The sequence below is a fragment of the Tupaia chinensis genome, unplaced genomic scaffold, assembly GCF_000334495.1.
Source record: "Tupaia chinensis unplaced genomic scaffold, TupChi_1.0 Scaffold000283_2, whole genome shotgun sequence".
Classification (NCBI taxonomy): domain Eukaryota; kingdom Metazoa; phylum Chordata; class Mammalia; order Scandentia; family Tupaiidae; genus Tupaia; species Tupaia belangeri.
Window position 1 is genome coordinate 170,752 of NW_006159767.1, and position 22,750 is coordinate 193,501.

Below are 22,750 nucleotides of genomic sequence, written 5' to 3' on the forward strand. Positions count from 1 at the left end.
AGTGTAGGCCATGATTGCCAAAGGCACCGTGTGAGTTAGTTACCTTCAATATATCCCCCAGGCTGAGACTTGTTATCAGTTTTATTATTATTATTGTCATCATTATTTAGGTTTTTGCCGAAGGGTGTGTGCACTCGCCAGAGATAGGGAGCGAGAAATCACCCCCCAGGAGGATGGACACACACACACACATACACGCCTGGCATGATTTTTAAGCCACCAGGTCCGGGACTCAAACCGTTGTCGGCCCTGTGGGAGTCCAGCACCTTAACCACCCTGCCACTTGCTGACCCCAACTTCCATGTATTTTGTGATACATCTCTCTCCCCACCCCCACTACAGCCTAAAGGTCAGAGCTTAATCTGACGCACTTGCTCGTGAATCCGTTAGGCCGAGGCTCACACGCGGGAACTGGTCATACCCTCCTGTTCGTAGCCCCCTAGCAGTGCTGCATCGCCGTGAAAGGTGGGTGACCCTCACGGCTGCCATAAGTAGCTTCTTTTAAACGTGCATAAACCGCAGTGCCATTTCTCTGACCTAAGCCTGCTTTATCCTGCTGCTGACAGCTGGAAGGTCACGTCAGCATCCCCCCGCGCCCCTCACCCGTGTTCTGAAGACCTCTTACCACTGTGGAGAAGCTCTATGGCTTACGGAAGAGAACCAGATAGAAATCGCACATGATGGAAATCACAGCTTCACTAAGCTTGTCAGGGCCTCAGTTTCCCAAGCTGTAAGAGTTTATCTCGGGGCCAGCAGATGGCGTAGTGGTTGGGGCCGGCACCCTGAGCGTAACCAGACTGCCCACTGCACTCCAGCCGCGGGTGGCTCCACGCCATTTCCTGGTCCACCACTGGACTCTCACATGGCCGACCAGGGTTCCAGTCCCAGACCTGGTGACCCGCTTTCTCATTCTGTCTCTCTGTTTCTGTCTCTGGTCAAATTTAAGACTAATGGGACCATAATGGCTATGTCATTGGACTCCCATGTAGTCAGCCATGGTTCAAGTCCCGGACCTGGTGGCTTAAACTCACGCTGGGCTCGTGTGCATGCGTGCCCAAGATCCCGAGAGGAGAATGGAGGAGAAGGGATTGCGGCGTGACCATCCCCCCTGGGGGGTGATTTCTCACTTTCTGCTTCTCTGTCTCTCTCTGTCTGTCTGGCGAGCACACGTGCCCTATAGCGAAAACCTCTCAGAAAAAAGAAAAAGAAAACACATGACCTGTGTGTGTGCCCAACCCTGGCAGAAGAAGAAAGGATTATGGTACGGCTGTGACCTGTCGGAGTGCGTGCGCTCTCTCTGTCTGTCTGTCTGTCCGTCTGTCTCTCTCACACAATGCCCCCTGGCAATTAGAACTGAGGAGATCCGTGTTGTATAATAAAGCGTGTAACCTGTGCTGTAGGCAAAATGAATACACCTGGGAGAGTGACGGGGAGGGGAGCGATGTGCAGGGTCTGCAAACGGTTAGTGGGAAAGTGTACTGTGAAAAAACTCTGCATTCCCAAAATGTTTGCACCAAAACTAAGTCACGCGTCATTCCTGTTCTCGGGAACGTTCTGAAGTTGTCTCATTCGTGACCGCCTGCCTGAGTGAGCGTTAGAGACCCAGAGCGCGGTCTTACACAGAGCCAGGAGGCACTCGGGTGCGGGAGCTGAACCAGGTTCCACGCTAGGCTGCCGCGCGGGTCGGCTGGCGCTGCACGTCGCCAAGAACAACGCTCACTTCCTGCGAGTTTCCCGTTAATGACTTCCAGACGGGGGTGCGGGTGGGGGTGGAGGTGGGGGCCGAGGCTGCTCCTCCTCCAGCATTCCGTGCTGCTCGGGTCCTGCAGGTGATTCCAATTACGTCAGGGATGGGGCCCCGCCCTGGGAAACAAGCCGGCAGCGGCCCGGGGCGTGTGGGCTCCCGCAGGTCTGTGCCGTGGCCGGCTCTCGTGCGCGCGGAAGGGTGGCCGACTGCGTCGCGCAGGCCCGGGGGTCGCGCTGCCGTTGGTAAGGTGAGGCAAACCCCTTACACAGCTCCCGGTAGCCGCTGGTTTACGAGTCACTCGGGTACATTCTGCATGCCATTTCCCGTCCCCACCGTGGGTCCTCGTTGGACACAGACGTGGAGAACGGTGGGATTTCTGCGAGTGGTAGTCGGTGCAGACGTCCCAGGAGTTACCATTTCAGGCCGGAAGGCGGGTAGTTTTAGATGGACAGAGCAGACTCCGAGGGGAGCAGAGGGAGTGCTTTCTGAACACCTCACTCAGCTACAATTTTAAGAGCGTTTGCGTGTTTTGTATCCTTTGATTATTTTTCTTTCTCAATTTATTATGGGGTATGTGCAGTCACCAGAGAGACGGAAGGGAGGGAAGGGTGAGGAAGCACCCCCGGGGAGATTGGCCATGCCACAGTCCCTTCTCCATTTTCCTCTCGGGATTTCGGGCGCGGACAAACATGCACCTGCTAAGCCTCTGGGTCTGAGACTCAGGCCGCACAGCCGGCCGTGTGGGGTCCAGTGTCACTGCCGTGTCTGCCCTGCCGTCCTGCAGAGTCACCTGGCGGTGCGGGAGGTACTGGCCACCCCTGACTCAGCTCTTCTCCAGTAGGAGGAGCGTTTCCAGATCCTTCCAGGCTCGTCCGTGTGCCTCGTCCGCCCTCCTGCTCCGCCCTTCTGTGTGGGTGCCCCTTTCCTTTGCAGCCGGCACCCTGAGCGTGAGCGGACTGCCCGCCGCACTCCAGCTGCGGGTGGCTCCCCGCCGTCTCCCGGTCCACCACACCCTCAGGACCCAGCAGGTTCTCAGCGTGTGGTGGAGTCCGGTATCTGGGGAGGAAACGAGGGTGTGAAGTTAGTAAGCGTTCACACACGCCCCGCCCCAGGAGGAGTACCACACTGCAGGCCCTCCATTCTCTTCTCGGGATTTGGGGCGTGCACGCTCATGTACTACCTGGCTTGTTTCCCAGCCGCCAGGTGTGGGACTCGAACCTCAGCCAGCCATGTGATCAAGTCGCCTTCACCCCCACACCACCAGCTGGTCCCAAAGTCGACTGACTTTTTTCCTCCATGGGACATGGCACTCTGGAGAGAGACAGGGAAAAGAAAAGTGAAAAAAAAATCAGCCCCGACAGGTGATGACTGTGCTCCAGCCCCTTCTCCAGCCTCCTCTTGAGATCTTGGGCACCCACATGCACCTGGTGTGATTTTCAAGCTTCCGGGTCTGGGACTCAAACGGCGGTCAGCCAGGTGGAAATCAAGCTCCTTAACCACCATGTCACCACCTGGCCCTACCGATTTTTTTTTATATGTTTTCCTTTCATGAGAGATAGAGACAGGTGCTCCCAGCAAGATCTTCATGCACAGTCCACCCCCAGAGCCATGTCTCTCTCTGGCAAGCACACACACCCTTCGGTCAAAAAGGAAAACAAAAACCAGATTCGTGACTCCAATTTCCTTCCAATTGCTTTTGTTGTTTAAGTTCTCCACAGACTGCATGTGCTCACCAGAGAGAGCGAGCACCCCCTGGAGGATGGCCACACTGCCTTCCCTTCTCCATTTCTCTGTCCCGAGGGACTTGGGGCATGTACTCACATGTGCCCTGTGTGTTTCTTAAGCTTCCAGGTCCAGGCCTCAAACCACATGGTCGGCCACGTGGGACCTGACTGCCTTAGCTATGAGACAAGGGGCTAGCCTTCTCGTTGCATCTAAAACAGTTTTTTTAACCAGAGACATAAAATTCCAATAAGATCTTTTCTTGGGACCAACACTTGGTGTAATGACTATTTCGCTGAACTCCCATGCAGTCAACCATGGTTCGAGTCCCGAACCCAGTGGCTTAAAATCACGCCAGGGTCAGAAGATCCTGAGAGGAGAATGGAGGAGAAGGAATTGCAGCGTGGCCATGCCCCTGGGGGTGATTTCTCGCTTTCTGTCTCTCTGTCTGTCTCTATCTTTCTGGCGAGCGCACACGCCCTATAAACCTCTCCAAAACAGAAAAAGAGAAAGGAAAAGAAAAAAGGGAAAAAAGAGCTTTTCTTTTCTTCTTCCTCCCCTTTCCTCTCTCACTCTGTGTCTCTTCTTTTGGTCAGAAGGCACATGTGCTTGGCAGAGAGTGAGTCAGGTGGGAGAGCATCCCCTGTGGGAAGGTCAGGCCCAGCCCTTCCTCATCCGTCTCCCCCTGCTCTCAGGGTTGTTGGCAGGCCCACACCCGGCGGGTTCTTCAGGCTGCCAGATCTGGGACTCGAATTCCAGTTGGCCATGTGGGATTCGGCCACCTTAAACATTCCACCAACTGGCCCCTAGTGCGAGCTTTTAAAAATCAGTGAAAAATAACTGCTGTTGGGGCCGGCAGGTGGCGTGATGGTTAAGGGCTCTGGACTCCCACATGACCAACAGCGTTTCTAGTCCCAGACCTGGAAGCTTGCTTTCTCATGTTCTCTCTCTCTCTGTTTCTCTCTGGTCCAATTAAAATAAAGAAAGAAAGAAAATAAAGGTCAATAAAACAATCCTTTTAAAAAAGAGAAAAGAAAAATAACTACTGTTAACATACTGAATTGATGTTTTTTGGAAAAACTTTTTTTTTTAATGAAAAGAAAAGCTTTTACAAAATACTCTTGGGGCTAGCCAGTGGCGTGGCGGTCAAGGAGCTGGGACCCACGTGACTGTGCCATTCGAGTCCTGGACTCAGCAGCTGGAGAACCAGGGGGCACGTGTGTGTGCACATCCAGAGTCCCGAGAGGAGAGTGAGGGGAAGGCATTGCACGGCCATCCCCCTCAAGGGCTGATTTCCCGTGTACCCATGCACACTCGAGAAGAGCTGGTCTCCCTGATTGTAAAGAAAGGCCCATTTAATCTATTTATTTATTTATTTATTTAGAACATTTTTTTTTTTGCTATAGGTGCATGTGCTTGCTGGAGAGACAGAGAGAGACTGAGAAATCGTCCCCTGGGGGGATGTCCAGGCTGCAGTCCTTTCTCCATACTCCTCCTGGGACTTTGGGCACACATGCACACGTGCCTGGTGTGAGTTTTAAGCCTCCAGGTCTGAGGCTCGAACCACGGTCGACTACGTGGGAGTCTGGCGACGTAACCATTATACTGTCTGTTGATCCCAGGTTGGTTTATTATTTTTTTCTACTGGAGTTTCAGTTTTCTCTTACCACTCATAAGATTTTAGATTTTGCCATAGGGCACGCATACTCGCTGAAGAGAGAGACAGCAAGAGGGAAAGTGAGGAGGAGGGGAAATGGCCGCGTCCCAGTCTCTCTCCATCTCCTCCACTTTCCTCCCGGGACCTTGGGCACACGTGCATTCACACCCCTCATGTTCTTCAAGCCCCTGGGCATGGGACTCCGTCCATGGTTGGACGTGTGTGAATCCAGTGCCCAAACCACTGGGCCGCCTGCCGACCCCACTGCCGATGAGGTGTTCGTGTGAGTCTGGGTGGTGCTCCCGTAAGTAACCGCTCTGCGTTAAGCGTATGCGTGCTGGGGGTGCCCACGCTTCTCTGTGCCCTGCATGTTCCTCCTGGTTAGTCTCGCCGCCCCCACGCATCCACTGCCACCCATGGGCAGCTCCTCGGGCAGCTCCGTGTCGTGCTTTTACTCTGCGGGAACCTCGGGGCTGAGCCCACGCCCGGTGTTCGCCCCAGACATCTCAGCCACCTGCCAGGCAGCTCTCAGTCTGCAGAACCCAGCTGGTTGTCAGACCCGCGCCCTGTCCTCGGCTCTGACACCACTGTCCGCGGAGTCGCGCAGGCTGGAAGCTGCTGGTTACCTTAGTTCCCCCGTCCTCCTCTCCCGTCTGGTTCCCAGCGTTGGCTGCGTCTACACCCGCGTCCCTCAGATCTCTCCCTTCCTGCACGGCTCACCCCAGCACCCCCGCACTGCCTTGCCTTGGACCCTCCTCGGCCTTGGCCCGGGATGCTGTCTCCTGTCTCTGCCCTCACCTCCTCCGTCGGCCCTGGGTGCTTTCCTGATCCCAGCACAGCCCCAGCTCCTGACCAAACGGCCCCGGCCCGTCCCCTCACACCAGGTGCTCCGGCTGTGCAGGGCTCCCCCAGCGCCGCCCCTCGGGCAGCTCCGTGGCGTGCTGTCCTGACGGCACCCAACCAGCAAAGGAGCCTGCTCCTTGGCCAGAGGCCGGCCTCCTGACAGCCACCTCAGATTCTTCTGGAAGGGGTCTACCCACTCCTCCTGCACAGCGTAGCACCTCTTCCTGCTGTGACCATTTCCTGGAGCCAAGTTTTACGTGCCTTGTTTCCATGGCAGTTCGTTCAGGTTTGCTTACGTATTTCTTCTATGAGAGAGAATCAGAGACAGCGTCCCCGACAGGGTCCCCACTCTGTGACCTGGTCCCGGTCTCAACTGTCACGGACACGCACTCCTGTGCCTGGCCTGCTCAGAAGGCTCCGGGACATGAACCTGGGACCTTTCTGGTGTGAGTGCAGCTGAGCCACAGGTGCCCCGGCACCCTGCCCTTCTAATCACCCTTTAACCCCAGCATGGGCTGGAGTACTGAGACACACGAGACAGCGCGTGTGGAATGGGCAGTGTGTTAATGGTCAAGGCCCAGGTTCACTCTTGTAGATGGTGCGCTGGTCTAGGGGCCTGCCTTCCTGGCCCAGAGATCCTGCTCCTCCCAGTTCACAACTGCAGGGAAGGTGTTCTCAGGGCCAGCCGCGGCATGCAGGGGAAGGCAGCTGGATCTCACACGGCCGGCTATGGATGGAGTCCTAGGCCCGGTCACTTGAAAACACACCAGGCATGTGGGCGTGCATGTCCAAAATCCCAGGAAGAGAAGGGATTGCAGTGTGGTCATTCCCCATGGGGGTGTTTTCTCACTGTCTCTCTGGTGAACACACATACCCAATAGCAAATTTGAACAAAGAGAAGAAAAACATGTCTTTTATTACGTAGTCATCATTGCAATATTAAGTAGTCTTGATTACAGTTACCTAGATTTTTGTTAGTACTCATCCTCAGAAATACATATTATCTAGGAATAATTAAGTATAAATTTTAACTCCATCTTTTTCTTTTTTCCATCATCACTTTACTTGAATAATATTTTGCTAGACTGTAGTCCAGCATTACCCAAAGTAATTCTGTGAGATGGATTTTTAATAGGTATTATTTAAAACAGGGTTCTGGGCCAGCAGATGGCGTGGCGGTTAAGGTGCTGGATTCTTACAATGACTCCATGGTTCAAGTCCCAGACCCAGCAGCTTAAAAAACATACTGGGAGCATGTGTATGCATGCCCAGAATCCTGAGAGGAGAATGGAGGAGAAGGGATTGTGGCGTGCCATCCCCCAAGTGGGTGATTTTTCACTTTCTCACTCTCTCCAGTGAGTACATGTGCCCTATGGCACAAATCTTTTTAAAAAGACAAATAAAAAATGGAGTTTTGTAATCAAAGTAGTTTGAGGAATTAACAAAGGTAAACTAGTTTGAGTTCACTGAGCTTTAAATATGCTAGTATGCATGATAAATCTTATTTGACACGTTTTCATGAGGGATTAACGTTCCACAAAACACTTTGGAAATTGCCGTTCAGGTTTATGGGTTGCTTTGACACTAGTGTCTACTTTGCAGATTTAGATTTGTACTTTTTTTCTTTTCTTTTTAGAAAGATTTTTGCTATAAGGTGTATGCACTCACCAGAGAGACAGAAAGTGAGAAATCACCCCCCAGAGAGGACGGCCATGCCACAGTTCCTTCTCCTCTATTCTCCCCTTGGGATCTTGGACACGCACGTACACGCACCCAGTGTGAGTTTTAAGCCGCTGGGTCCAAGACTCAAACTGGTGGACTAAGTGAGAGTTCAGCAAGGTAACCATTATGCCACATACTGGTCCCTCGATTGTACTTTTAATACGGAGTTAGCAAGTAAGACATTTTCACATCACAGAAATTACATATGATTCTGATATTTTAAAATATTGACATGTGTGTCCAGTAGATGGCGTAATGGTTATGTTGTTAGACTCCCACATGGTCAACTATGGTTCGGGGCCTGGACCCAGCAGCTTAAAACTCACGCTGGGCACATGTGCATGCATGCCCAAAATCCCAAGAGAAAGGATTGTGGTGTGGCCATCCCCTGGGAAGTGATTTCTCACTTTTTGTCTCTCTGGTGAGTGCACGCTTCCTATAGCAAAAAAATCTTGCCTAAATAAAATAAATGACCTTTTCAGGCCTGCCAGGTGGTGTGGTGATTAAGGTGGCTGGATCTCATATAGTCGACTGCGCTGTTCAAGTTCTGGTCCTGGTGGCTTACGCGTGTGTGTGTGTGCATACCCAAAACCCCCAGAGGAGAATGAAGGTGAAGGGCTTGCAGTATGACCACCCCCCAAAGTGCATTCTCACTCCCTCTCCGTCTCTCTGTCTGGTGAGTGCACATGCCCCATAGCACATTGGCAAGAACAAAAAGACATTTTCACTTTTCTGGAATAAATTTATTTATTATAGATCAGAAAAATAAGAGAGGCTGGCAGGTGGCGGGGTGATTAGGGGTGCTGGATTCCCACGTGGCTAACCATGGTTTGATTCCTGGACCTGGCGGCTTGCTTTCTCACTTTCCCTTTTTCTCTGTCTCTCTGGCAAGCACATGTGCCCTATAACAAATTTTAAAATAATAAGTAAAATTAAATAACTCTTAAAAAAAAGAAGTACTGTCTTTTAAACAGAATGCTCTTACTACTTCTCTCCACGGCCCAGGTGATTGGGAGCTAACTATGTTTGCTGAGACTGAGTCAGAGGGAGTGACAGAGTGAAGTGTGTAAATTCTTTTTTTCTTTTTTTCAAGTTTTTGCACATGCGCTCGCCAGAAAGACGGAGAGAGACAGAAAGCGAGAAATCACTCCCCGGGAGCACGGCCGCGCCGCAATCCCGTGTCCTCCGTTCTCCTTTAAGGATCCTGGGCACACACACACACACACACATACACACACACGCCTGGCGTGAGTTTAAGCTACCGGGTCTGGGACTCAAACCGTGGTCGACTACGTGGGAGTCCAGCGACATAGCCATTATGCATGTAGTTGGTCCCAGAGTATATAAGTTCTTGAAACTGTCTATTTGTTATCTCTTATATGAGAGAGTGACAGAGACAGAAAAATGGGCACCACCACCCCCCCCACAGAGTCCTTATGCTACAGCCCACCCCAGTCTCAGCCAGCCTGGGTCCCAGGGACATACAACCCCGGTGTGCTTGGGGGTGTGAACCCAGGACCTTCCCCGTGGAGTCTGGTTGTGTTCCCACTGTGCCACCACCTAGCCTCAACTAAGTATTTTTATTGCTAAGTAACTTAATAAAAAATGTGTATGGTAGGACCAGGAGATGGGATAATGGTTACGTCACTGGACTCCCATGTAGTTCCAATCCCGAACCCAGCAGCTTAAAGCTCACACTGGGTGTGTGTGCATCCATGCCCAGAAGATCCCGAGAGAAGGGAGACTGGAGAAGGGATATGGCTTGGCTGTCCCTCTGGACTTTTCGCTTTCTGTCTCTGTCTCTCCTGCAAGCGCACGTGCTCTATAGAAAAACCTCTCTTACATCTGTGAAACTTACATGAATATTTATGGCAGAACTTAAGGCATCTGAAATTGATTTTTGTGTATTAGTTTGCCCGTTTTCTTTTGTGGGCGGTAGCTCCGAGGTATGCCTCTAAACCTGCGGGAATTACTGCTCCATGCTGTTCGATGACGGGTGGGTTTGAGAAGGTCGACTCTAGAGCTGTAGATGCCCCTGGCCCAGCCCAGAACACTCCTGTGCTCCATGTGATGTGCAGACGCATGGCAGCCGTTCAAAAAGCCAGGACCACGACTGATGCCACCAGGTGGTGACGACGTCAACTTCATGTATGCCCTCAATGTCTTGCACACCTGTCCCCACCCCCCAGAGAGTATGGCCATGCTACAATCCCTTTCTTCCATTCTCCTCTCAGGATTTTGGGCACTCATGCGCATCTGTGCCCAGTGTAAGGGTTTTTTTTTTTGTTTTTTGTTTGTTTGTTTTTGAGAAGTTTTTGCTATAGAGTGCATGTGCTCGCCAGAGAGACAGAAAGTGAGAAATCACCCCCCAGGGAGATGGCCACGCTGCAATCCCTTCTCCTCCATTCTCCTCTCGGGATCTTGGGCACGCACGCACACGTGCCCGGTGTGAGTTTAAGCCACCAGGTCCAGGACTTGAACTATGGTTGACTACATGGGAGTTCAGTGACACAGCCATCACACTAACTGCTGACCCCGCCCCAGCATAAGTTTTAAGCTGCCAGGTCCAGGACTTGAACCATGATCGACTATGGTGTGGGAGTCCACCAACATAACCATTATGCCTCCTGGTGGTTCCAGCATATCAATATTTTATAAATTTCAGTATTTTAATGTTGATAACATCTCAGACTGCTTTGGGCAGTTAGAAGTTTCACAAATACAAATCCTGTCACTGGGTGGTGTTTTGTTTCAGTTACAGCTCGCTCTTGATCTAAGGACTGTATTTCATCCGATTCAGAAATAGGGCCTTACTCAGGCTCCCCCATATTCATATTTATTTGTCACTTTTTTTTTCTTTTAGCTTTGTTATCAGCTGTATGTGCTTGTCAGATAGAGAAAGGGAGAGAAAGTGAGAAAGCACCCCCAGGGCAGGTGGCCATGCCACAGTCCCTTCTCCTCCATGCTTCTCTTGGGATTTTGGGGCATGCACTCACGCGTGCCTGGTGTGTTTTCAAGTCACCAGGTCCAGAACTCAAACCACAGAGTTGGCCATGTGAGGTCCAGCCAGTCCGACCCCACACCACCTGGCTGGCCCTGTAACCACAATTTCCCTAGAGTTTCCCAAACACCTCCCCTTCCATCTTGGTCCGGTTCGCTGTTCTCAGCTGCGGCATCGCCTCACCGTGGAGTTGTTGTGGTTTGCTTTGCTCACTGCGTAGGCTTTATTGTTTAGGCCATGGGCGGGAAGACTTTCGTTTGCCTTTTCATCCTTTGAAATCCAAGTCCTCTTGAATCTTTCTACTATGGGAGGCAGAGGTAGACAAAGGGGAAGCTGCGTGATTCTCTCACAGAGATCGAAGTCTTGGGGCAGACACTACTCTGCTCGCGGGGCATTTCTCAGCTGTTCTTACTGATGTTGTAAATGGGGGCTGGAGTTAATTATAACCCGGTCTAAACAGACATCTGAACCTTTACATTTAAACTAAGTCTACTTAAGTATAAAATTGAGCTTAAACTCTCTAACTGATGCTTCTTAGCAAATAATTTGTTGTATTTTAGATTTATGCCACTAATGAAACTAAATTACTTAATGGAGCTGAGTAGCTGACTACCTGAAAACACTTAAAGTACTATTTAAGCAGCTTCTCAACTAGAAATTCGAATTGTGTGGGCGGGCTTGTGGTACAGAGGCCACGCTTCTGCTCGGGAGAGGTCGGCTCCCAGCCCAGCCTGACCAGCCTGAGACGTGCCAGGCCACACACCCGAGTGCCCAGTGTCGGATGGGCTGGAGGGTGGAGAGGGGGGATTGCAGCGTTAATTTATGAAGGGTGCTCCTCTTTCTCTTCTTTCTTACATGCGCACACTCGATCATGAATAAAAAGGCAGAAAAAGACATTTCAGTACTGGACATCTTTTTTTTTTTTGAGGCAGAGAGATTTTTGCTATAGGTTGCATGTACTAGCCAGAGACAGGGAAAGTGAGAGATCACCCCCACCCCCACCCCCAGGGGAGATGGCCACACCGCAGTCCCTTCTCCTCTGTTCTCCCCTCGAGCTTTGGGGCATGCATGCACATTCACCTGGTGAGTTTGAAGCCACTTGGTCTGGGACTCAAACCACGGTCAGCCGTGGTGGAATCCACGCCTTAACCACTACACCACCTGCCTGCCCCTGAACTGGACAGTCTGAATTCTCGTGAGGAGTGCAGGTGTGCCAGTAGTCAAATCCGAGAATGTTTGACGTGCTTTCGGCCTAGAGAACCATGCCTGTGTGTGCTGACAGGGCCTACCGAGAAATGCCTGTTAGGTCCGCTGTGTCCCGGTGCTCTCAAAAGACAACAGGAAAACGAGCAACTTCTTAGGTAAAAAACACTCTGCTGGGCCAACCAGGGGCGTGGTGAATGTGGCCGGAACCTACCTGGCCAACTGTGTGGTTTGAGTCCTAGACCTGGCAGCTTAAAAATATGCCAGGCACAGGACCGGCAGTTAGCATAATGGCTATGTCGCTGAACTCCCATGTAGTCAGCCACGGTTCAAGTCCCGGACCCAGTGGCTTAAACTCACGCTGGACACGTGTGCATGCGTGCCCAAGGTCCCGAGACAAGAATGGAGGAGAAGGGATTGTGGTGTGGCCATCCCCCCTGGGGGGTGATTTCTTGCTCTCTGTCTCTCTCTGTCTTTCTGACGAGCGCACACTCAAAAAAAAAAAAAATGCCAGGCACATGAACGTGCTTGCCTTACCACCACACCACCAGCCAGCCCTAAATTTCTACTTTTTAATACTAGTAGTGTACGTCTGCACGTCTTTATACTCGGTTCCCAGTCTCCCCTCGGTGCTTTTATTGGGTCAGACTCCTGGCCTACTGGTTAAGGGAGCTGGATCCCACATGGTCAGTTATGTGCTTTGAGGCCCAGACCCAGGGGCCGGGAAACACCCCAGGCAGTGTTGTGTGCGTGTGAGTTCTGGCAGGATGGAGGAGGAGTTACGTGACCACGCCCTCCCGGGGGGTGCTCTCTCCCAATCTCTGTTTCTCTCTCTCTGGCGAGTCCACGTGCCCTCTGATAATAACTATTTATTTATTAAGCAGTTAAGCTGTTCCAGGTAATTTTAGGGTTGCCCTTTGAAGTGGGTTTTGGGTTTACCTTTTCAGGTAGATAAGTTTCCTTTCTTTTTTTGTTTTTAATTTTTCTTCTGAGCTTACATTTTTTAAAAATTACTTAGTTTTATTTATTATTATTGTTTTTTAATTCACCAAAGAGAGGGAAAGTGAAAAGGCAGGCTGCTAGGTCTGGGACTTGAACTGCGTTCAGACATGTGGGAGTCCAGTGCCTTAACCACAGTACCACCTGCTGGCCCTTAGAGGGGTTTCCTATTTTTATTTTTTCTAGAGACTTTTTTTTTTTTTTTTGCTATAGGGTATATGCACTTGCCAGAAAGACAGAGACAGACAGAAAGTGAGAAATCACCCCCCAGGGGGGATGGTCACGCCGCAATCCCTTCTCCATTCTCCTCTTGGGATCTTGGGCACGCACACACACGTGCCCGGCATGAGTTTAAGCCACCGGGTCCGGTACTCGAACTGCGGTCGACTACATGGGAGTCCAGCGACATAGCCATTATTGCCAACTGCTGGTCCCAGATGGGTTTCTTAAACAGAAATTTTGATTTGGAATGTATTCTTGCCCAGTGCGCTGACAGGCACAATGACTTTTCCTTCATCTCACTGTGACAAGGACTCTGAGTCAGCGTCCTTTGTCCTCTGTCATTGCCAGTTAGAATAGGTTTGTGCGTATATATCACAGATCCCAAACCAGCAGGACTTAGCACCTAGTCACCGAATTCTCTGGATGAGGCTAATCATGGGGACTCGGGCTCCTGCGAGTTGTCTCCGGTGTGGCCCCTGGAGCTGCAGCCACTGTGTCCACATTACAGGGAGCAGGAAGGACGAAGCACGAGGGCACGTCCCTTTCCAGCAGCACCTGGATGAATGCCATGGGCCAGAACAGTCTGCGGCTACACTCGGTGTGAAGTAGGCAGGAATACAGGGGCTTTATTCGTTGGTTTAATCTAGGCCTGTCATCTGGGATCCTTTTACTAGGGACGGATGTGGGCAGACAGTCAACCATTGCTTCTTAGCCCTTCTCCGGCATGTCCTTCTAGAACCCCGTCACCCTGCTCGGAAGTCTGCAGCCCTCCCGTTTCCTTCCCTGCATCGGGGGGATTTGATGTGTCTTTGGCTCTCAGAATTCCCGTATGATATGTAATTGCATTCTGCGTAAGAGTTTGTCGTCACAGCTTCCACGTTCCTTCTGATGACTCTGCGAGGCTCCTGTCAGACCTTCCATATCTCAAAACACTTTCATATTCTTAGTCTCTTCCTAAGAGTTAAATTGTTCATTTTCAAGTCTGCCTACTTTTTCCTTCCTGTATATTTTTAGTTTTTTTTTTTAAGAATTAATTAATTTTATTTATTCATTCATTTATTTTTATTTGACGAGAGAGAGAGAGAAAGTTAGAAAGCAATCCACAGGTCTGGGACTTGAACCACGGTTGGCCATGTGGGAGTGTCCAGTGCCTTAACCACCACGCCACCTGCTGGTCCCTATTTTTAGTTTTTCTACTTTTATTAGTTTCATTTTATTAAACTTACTCCTACCCTGTCTGGTTGAGGGACTGGTCTCCTGTTTGTTAGAAGTTGCTGTCTCGGCCTGAAGATTCAGTCCTTCCTGCTGCGCTTCTGGGCTGTGAGCTCGGCCTTGCCAGGCTTTGTCCTCTGTGTGAGGGGCTCAAGCACACACCGGTTGCTTGAACTGTGGAAATTTCATCTGCTGTTGAATATTAATCTACTGTATTTTTTGTTTTTGAGAGGTTTTTGCTATAGAGCATGTGCACTCGCCAGAAAGACAGAGAGAGAGAGAGACAGAAAGCGAGAAATCACCCCCCAGGGGGGATGGTCACGCCGCAATCTCTTCTCCTTCATTCTCCTCTCGGGATCTTGGGCACGCACGCACACGCGCCCGGCGTGAGTTTGAAGCCACCGGGTCCGGGACACGAACCGCGGTCGACTACATGGGAGTCCAGCGACATAGCCATTACTCCAACTACTGGTCCCAGGAAGGGAAGAATCTTAAAAAGAAAAGATGCCATACATCCTCATCAGTTCAGGAGAAAAGACAATGAGTTATAGGGGAAACTAGATATCCATTTAAATAAGTTAAAGTTGGATCCCTACCTCACATCAGCTCCAAAATATATACCACTGGTCTTTCAAAGAGCAGAACATCAGAAGAATGCTTTGCAAGCAAAAGAAGCGAGGCCTTTCTGGGCCAGCCCAGGGCACGGTGACTAAGGCACTAGATCCCTGATGGCCGACTGCATAGTTCAAGTCTCAGACCTGGCAGCTGAAGAAACACACAAGTGGGGCTGGCAGGTGGCATGGTGGTTAAGGGTGCTGGACTCCCACATGGCCGCCTGTGGTTTGAGTCCTGGGCTTGGTGGCTTGCTTTCTTACTTTCTTTCTCTCTCTCTCTCTCTCTCTCCCCCCCACCACCTCTCTCACTCTGTACTTCTCTGATCGAATAAAAAAAAGAAAGAAAAAATAAAGGTTAAAAAAAAATCCTTTAAAAGAAACACACACACACACAGCAAGTATGTTTGCGTTCGTACCCAAAATCCCAAAAGCAGGATGGAGAAGGAATTGTGGCATGGCCATCTCAGAGGGTGCTTTCTCATCCCTTCCCCGACTGTCTCCAGTGAGAGCGTGTGCCCTACAACACATTTTAAAAGAGAGAGATGCGTTTCTAAGTGCAGAAACTGGAAGCTACGCATTCACAGAAGCTCAGACTTGTTCATTGGAAACCGCATTAGAAGTTCAGCATGTAAACAGATGATGCCATCCGCTTGGCTCTTGGGGGCAGAGCAGCGTGCTGCTGAGAAGCCAGACCTCACGTGGTGCCCGCAGACCACATCTCCAGCCCAGTCAGCCCAAGACGTGCCAGACACAAGCACAAGTGCCCAGGACCCAGTGGGCTGGAGGCCGGATCAGGAAGAGGGCTAGGGCGTGACCTGAGCCTGTAGAGGGTGCTCCTCTCTCTCTGGAGATGGAGGAAGGACTGTGGCATGACCCCGCCCCACGGGAGAGGTGGGGTGCTTTCTTTCTCCCTCTCTCTATCTCTAGCTCTCTGGCACTTAAAGAAAAGGGGAAACACTTTTTAAGATAAACATAAAAGCTATTTGTGAGAGTACTTCTAAAAGCCTGTAGAAAAATGGAATTAAAGTACAAGTTTATTTTGATGCAAAACAAAAAACTGAAAATTATGCAGTGTTTTTTTTCATGATACACATTTTCCCATGAGCTTTCAGGAGATCCCTCATATTTTGAAATGCCGTCTGTGTTATCTAAGGGATTCCTGAGAGGAGTACCGCCTTCACTAAAAGATACAGATTGTACGAGCCGGCAGGTGGCTTGGTGATGGAGGCACAGGACTCCCACGTGGCCGGCCGCAGTTCGAGTCCCAGACCTGGTGGCTTGCTTTCTCACTTTCTCTCTCTCTCTCATTGTGGGCGCACATACTCTGTAGCAAATTTAAAAATAATGATGATAAATCTTAAAAATTATAAAAAAGATACAGATTTTGAAGGTACAGATTTAGAAACTCTTAACTCTCTACATCTGCGAAAGTGTAACGACGTGATCCCAGCCCGTGTTCTCTTGAGCGTAAACAAGACTTGGCGCCGATTCCGATTTCCCCACAGCGCAGTGCGGGTTTTTGATCAGGATAGACTGATCCGGCTGCTCTCGCTGTTAGCGCCTCTCCTCACTCTGCCTGGACCCTCTTTCCCGTCTCTGCATGCTTCCCCTAATGCTTTGAAATTTCATTATTTCTAAAAAAAAGATCAGAATTCCGTGCAGCCCTCTTGAGTCGGTCTTGCAGTTTCTCTCGTGAATAGGCAGTTCTTCGCCCCGAGGAGCCCTTTAGAAAGCCGGCCTTTGTGTTTCTCAGCCCCGGGGCTGTAGGTGGCCCCTTGCTTTCGAGGAGCAGCACTGTGGGTCCTGGATCTGAAACCCCATGTGTGCAGATGGTGAGTCGCTGTTGCCGTTGCCCCTGTCCTTCCGCGGTCCTGGGCTCTTAACATCGCCGTTTGCTCTCTGCAGTTTGGAGCTGGGTCTGCCCTTCCCAGCGTGGAAACAGGCTAGACGGCTTGTTCTTTAAGGAGTCCTCTGGTGAACACGGGTTGAGAATACAGAGTATGGGGACCAGCGGATGGCGTAGTGGTTTTGTCGCTGGACTCCCACATGGCCGACCACGGTTTGAGTCTCAGACCCAGTGACTTCAAATCACATGAGCACATGTGTGTACGTGCCCAAGATCCTGAGAGGAGACTGGAGAAGGAATTCCTTCATGGCCATCCCCGCTGGGGGGGGGGGGGCTTTCTCACTTCCCCTCTCACTGTGTCTCTCTCTCTCCCTGGCAAAAGACAAAAAAAAGCCTCCAAGAAAAAGAATTAGTATCACCTGTCTGCTTTTGTAAACGTGGAACATCTATATTTCTTTTATCAGAGAATAGTAAGGTGTTTTGTTTCTAGTTCAGGGTATAAGATTTACCAGCAACCATTTTTAATTATGAACCTGATCATATTTTCCCATATATTAATAGCCCGTGGATTTTAGTTGGGTTTGGTACTGAGAGAAAATGGCTTGGTCTAGATCAGCAGTTGGAGCCCTACCAGGAGCACCAGGGGCCATCTTAGAAATGTGCTCCTGGGGACCACAGATGGCAAAATGGTTATGTTGCTGGACATCCACATAGTTGACCGCGGTTCGAGTCCCAGACCCGATAACTTAACTCACGTCAGGCACGTGTGCGTGCGTGCCCAAGGTCCTGAGAGGAGAATGGAGGAGAAGGGACTGTGGAGTGGCCATCCCCCGGGGGAATGATTGCTTGCATTCTGTCTCCCTATCTCTCTGGCTAGTGCTCGCGCCCTGTAACAAAAAATCTCTTAAAAGAAAAATAAAATTGCTGTGCTCCCCAGAACCTGTGCTTCAGCAGGCCCCTGGCTGTTCATGAATGCGGCCGCAAAGCTCACTCTTGGTACTCAGGGCCTGGGGTGTGCTGAGCTCCGGAATGTGTCAGGCGCAGTGGACGGCAGCTGTCCTCCGAGGGCCTTGCTCCAGGCCTCACAGGTCCCTCAGGCGCAGTGGACGGCAACTGTCCTCCGAGGGCCTTGCTCCAGGGCTCACAGGTCCCTCGGGCGCAGTGGACGGCAGCTGTCCTCCGAGGTCTTCGCTCCAGGCCTCACAGGTCCCTCGGGCGCAGTGGACGGCAGCTGTCCTCCGGGGACCTCGCTCCAGGCCTCACAGGTCCCTCGGGCACAGTGGACGGCAGCTGTCCTCCGAAGGCCTCTCTCCAGGCCTCACAGGTCCCTCGGGAGCAGTGGACAGCAGCTGTCCTCCGAGGTCTTCGCTCCAGGCCTCACAGGTCCCTCGGGCGCAGTGGACGGCAGCTGTCCTCCGAGGGCCTTGCTCCAGGCCTCACAGGTCCCTCGGGCGCAGTGGACGGCAGCTGTCCTCTGGGGGCCTCGCTCACAGGTCCCTCTCCTTGTTGCAGTGCTTGAGATTCACCTGGAGAACTGCGTGGTGAGCCCAGGGTTTTCACCGTTGAGCTGATGGTGCCCGTCAGGATTACGCACTGCAGCCTCAGCTCTGATGGCGTTTGGACTGGGCCCGCCCCCTACCAAGACACTTAGGGTACATAAGATAATTTTCAGGATTTAGGCGCTCCTAATGCCTCGTGTTGTAACTAAAAGCAGGCATATAACACCTGAGAGACACTTGGTCTTTTTTGCTATACGGCACATGTACTCAGTGGACAAAGGAGGGAGGGAAGGAAGGTGAGAAACTGCCCCCCAGTGGGTGATGACCCTGCCACGGTCCCTTCTCCATTCTCCTTTCAGGATTTTGGGGCACATACACACATGTACTTGGTGTGTTTGTCAAGCCACCAGGTCTGGGTCTCAAACCATGCCGTCAACCGTATGGGATCCACCACCTTAATCACAGTGCCACCTGTTGACCCCATAATATTTACTCTTAATTATTACCATCTTCCATAAATTTACTAACTTTCTGGCTAACATCAACTTGTCTACTTTTTTCTTTTTTTAAAAGAGACTTTTACAATAGGGCACGTTTGCTCTCCAGAGAGACAGAAAGTGAGAAATCACCCCTAGGGGTTATGGCCACACTGCAGTCCCTTCTCCTCCATTCTCCTCTTGGGATCTTGGGCATGCACGCACACGCGCCCGGTTTGAATTTATATCTCTGGATCCAGGACTTGAACCATGATCGACTCCATAGGAGTCCAGCGACATAGCCATTATGCCATCTGCTGGTCCCTGTCTACTTATTATTAAAACCTTTTTTTTTTTTTAAATGAAAAGCCATTATGCTAATGTGTGGTTTTTTGTTTTTAGTTTTGCTCTAGTGCATGTGCACTCACTGGAGAGAGAGAGAGAGAGATCACCTCCAGAGGGATGGCCACGCCACCGTCTCTCCTCCGTTCTCTTCTCAGGACTTGGGGCGTGCGAACCCAGCGTGTCTCTCAGGACGCAGACCACACTGTGGGCCCTGTGGGGTCCAGCCTCCTTACCCACCATGCCTCCTCCCTGGCCCTGTGTGCGTGTGATAATTGGACAGATCCTCCACTCTTGAATTAAACACTGTATACCTTTTAAAAACCATTTCCCATGGGTCCTTCAGGGTGGAATATTAACTTCTTAAACATGGCTTTATTTTATAAATGGGACATCAGAGCCTTAACACTTATGTTGGCTCTGAAACCTTTGGCAGGTTTTGTTCTGTTTCTCTAACTTGGGGAATGGTTATTGTCAGGAGAGGTGACGGTGGCGGTGGCATCCGCTCGGCATTACTGATAGGCTGTGTTGGTGTCGCAGAGTGAACGGGGGGTGGGCAGTGTTCTCTTCGCACGTGTCGAGAAGGGAAGCTTCCCAAAGCCAGGGTGTAGCTACCGACTTCTTGAAGATAACATTCTGAATTTTAAGCAGAAACAGGTATCCACATTTTCACCCTTTACATATAACTAGGTCATACTGCGAATGGTCAGTTTCTTACTGTCAGCCAAAATACATGAAACTACTCATTATTCTCTAAGTGTTTCTAACTCAAGAGTGAGGGCACAGTGGGATATATGTTAAGCCCTGAGCCCGTCAGAGGAGTCCGAAACTTCTGAATAGTTTATAGCAGAAGATGTGGAGAATTGAGAACTGGGGTTCCTGAGGCTGTGGATGTAGTCGCGGACCCAGGTGAGACGGCTGGGTCGGGACGGGCAGCCGTGTTGGGAGATTAACCATCCTCTCGGCGCTCGCCCGCGCCCGCTCAGGGTGCTTCGCAGCCATTCGTGCTGCCGTTCTTGAGGCCGTTCCCTCGTGTGACCGACCTACCTCTTAAGCTGAATAAAACACTTAACCTGATCACTTTTACCATGCATAAAGCATGCCTAAACCCAGCAGCAAGCTAGCAGGTTTCCCCTGAGAATTTAGGGTGTGGAGTGTGCAGCCCCTCGTGAAGTACCTCACTGAGGGGATAATAGTGCTACAGTCCTTATCGACCGTTAGTGAGACAGACCACAGGGCGCGGGGACCACAGGGTGCAGGGACCACAGGGCGCAGGGACCACAGGGCGCAGGGCTACGAGAAAGCCCAGGTTCTTCTGAAAAGACTTCAGTCAGAGCGAATGAAATTAGAAGAGAATTTTTATAAAACAGTTGTTCTTTTTGCATTTTCTAAATGAATGTCTAACTGAGTAACAGACCTCAGGTTATTTGGGGCAAGGGTGGGGAATCTGGTAAATGAAGATTGTGTGAAAAACGTTGAAGGCAAGCTACTTGTTTCCTGTATGGGATAAGAAAATATTTCTTCAACTTTATTATTTTTTTCTAGAGGTTTTTGCTATAGGGCGCATGCAGAAAGACAGAGAGAGATAGAGGGACAGAAAGCGAGAAATCACCCCCCGGGGGGATGGCCACGCCGCAATCCCTTCTCCTCCATTCTCCTCTCGGGATCTTGGGCACGCACACACACGTTCCCAGCGTGAGTTTAAGTCACCAGGTCCGGGACTCAAACTGCAGTCGACTACATCGGAGTCCAGCGACATAGCCATTACGCCAACTGCTGGTCCCAGTTTTCTTCAACTAGGGAAGTTAGCTCCCAGTGCAGTCTTGGACTTGTTCAACTGACCTAGGCCAAAGACAGATTTTATTTTGTTTTCATAGACAACATGTCAAAGAAGTTTACCCTAACACGCTGTTTTATTTGTTTCTGATTCTCTAGTTTTCTGAAGGAAGCCAAAAACACGAACACCTACAGAAGAGCATTGATAAAGCTAAAATCGGCCGCCATGAGACGGTAAGTTCTTGTCTGTAGGTCCCTTACAATGACAGTTCTCAGTGGAAGCGTCAGGATGTGGAGCTAGCCCTGTGAGGACAAAGCTCTTCCTGCCAGTAGGGGAGTGGGTCATATCCACTAACAGTAGAACGAGGGCCAGCGGGCGGCATGGTGGTCAAGACGGCTGGATCCTCCATTGCCAATCACGCGTTCAAGTCCTGGACCCTGCAGCTTGAGAACTCACACTGGGTATGTGTGCGTGTGTGCCCAGAATCCCAGAGAGGGCGAAATGGAGAAGGGATACAGCATGACCACCCCTGGGGCTGGGGGAGCTCTCTCACTCCCTGCAACTTCATCTCTGGTGAGCACGTAACCCTTCCGGCAAAATTTTTTTTAATAACTGGGGCCAGCAGATGATGTAGTGGTTACATCCCTAGACTCCCACAGGGCCGATTGCAGTTCGAGTCCCAGACCTGGTGGTTTGAAGCTCACACCAGGTGTGTGTGCGTGCGTGCCCAAGATCCTGGGAGGAGAATGAGGGAGAAGGGATTGCGGCGTGGTCATCCCCCCTGGGGGGTGATTTCTCACTTTCCTTCTTTACTGTCTCTGTCTCCCACTCTTCATGGTGAGTATACATACCCTAAGGCAAAAACTCTTTAAAAAAAATTTATAAAGACTAATCACCCTTGGGAACCAACAGTTAGCATAATGGCTATGTTGCTGGACTCCCATGTAGTCGACTGCGGTTCGTGTCCCGGACCCGGTGGCTTAAAACTCACGCCGGGCATGTGTACGTGCGTGCCCAAGATCTCGAGAAGAGAATGGAGGAGAAGGGACTGCGGAGTGACCATCCCCCCAGGGGCGATTTCTCGCTTTCTGTCTCTCTGTCTCTCTCTGTCTGTCTGGCAAGCGTACACGCCCTATAGCGAAAACCTCTCCAAAAAAAAAAAAAAAGACTACTCACCCTTCATGGCTGAAAATGGTCTAGAACTCTAATAACTATATTATTGATGTTTCCATGATAGCTTTATACATAAATTTCGTGGAACTAAAAAGCAGTATAGGGAACCAGCAGTTAGCGTAATGGCTATGTCACTGGACTCCCACGTAGTCGACCGTGGTTCGTGTCCTGGACCTGGTGGCTTAAAACTCACGCCGGGCGTGTGTGCGTGTGTGCCCAAGATCCCGAGAGGAGAATGGAGGAGAAGGGATTGCGGCGTGGCCATCCCCCCTGGGGCATGACTTCTCGCCTTCTGTCTCTAATGTCTCTCTGTCTGTCTGGCGAGCATGTGCCCTATAGTGAAAATCTCTCCAAAAAAAAAAAAAAGCAGTATAATTTCTCAGTCTATGACATATGATTGTCTTTGAGATCATCTATACATTATTGGTAATCTCTTACCTATTTTTCAACATTTCATTCTACATATTAATTTCTCCCTCTTTTTTTTTTTTTAGTTTTGCTATAAGGCACATGCACTTGCCGCAGGGAGACAAAGATAGGGACGAATGAAAGTGAGAACTGTCTGTGCCATGCCAGTATGAAAGCCTAGTGCACACCATTTGTGACGAAGAAATTGAAAGTGTTATAAACGCACCACCCAGGACATTCGGGTGCCGTTCGTCTTAATTGTACATGTAACTGTTTAAATGCAGGAA

General features: G+C 50.5%; 1 protein-coding gene across 1 annotated transcript in view; it reads left to right on the forward strand.

Annotated features, from left to right (window-relative positions):
- The window catches only part of MND1 (meiotic nuclear divisions 1), a gene marked incomplete in the record, with an annotated part of 65,829 nt that overhangs the window by 21,658 nt on the left and 21,421 nt on the right, over positions 1-22,750 (forward strand). The window contains 1 exon segment of the mRNA XM_027772570.1: positions 21,041-21,115. Coding sequence (XP_027628371.1) covers positions 21,041-21,115 — 75 coding nt within the window.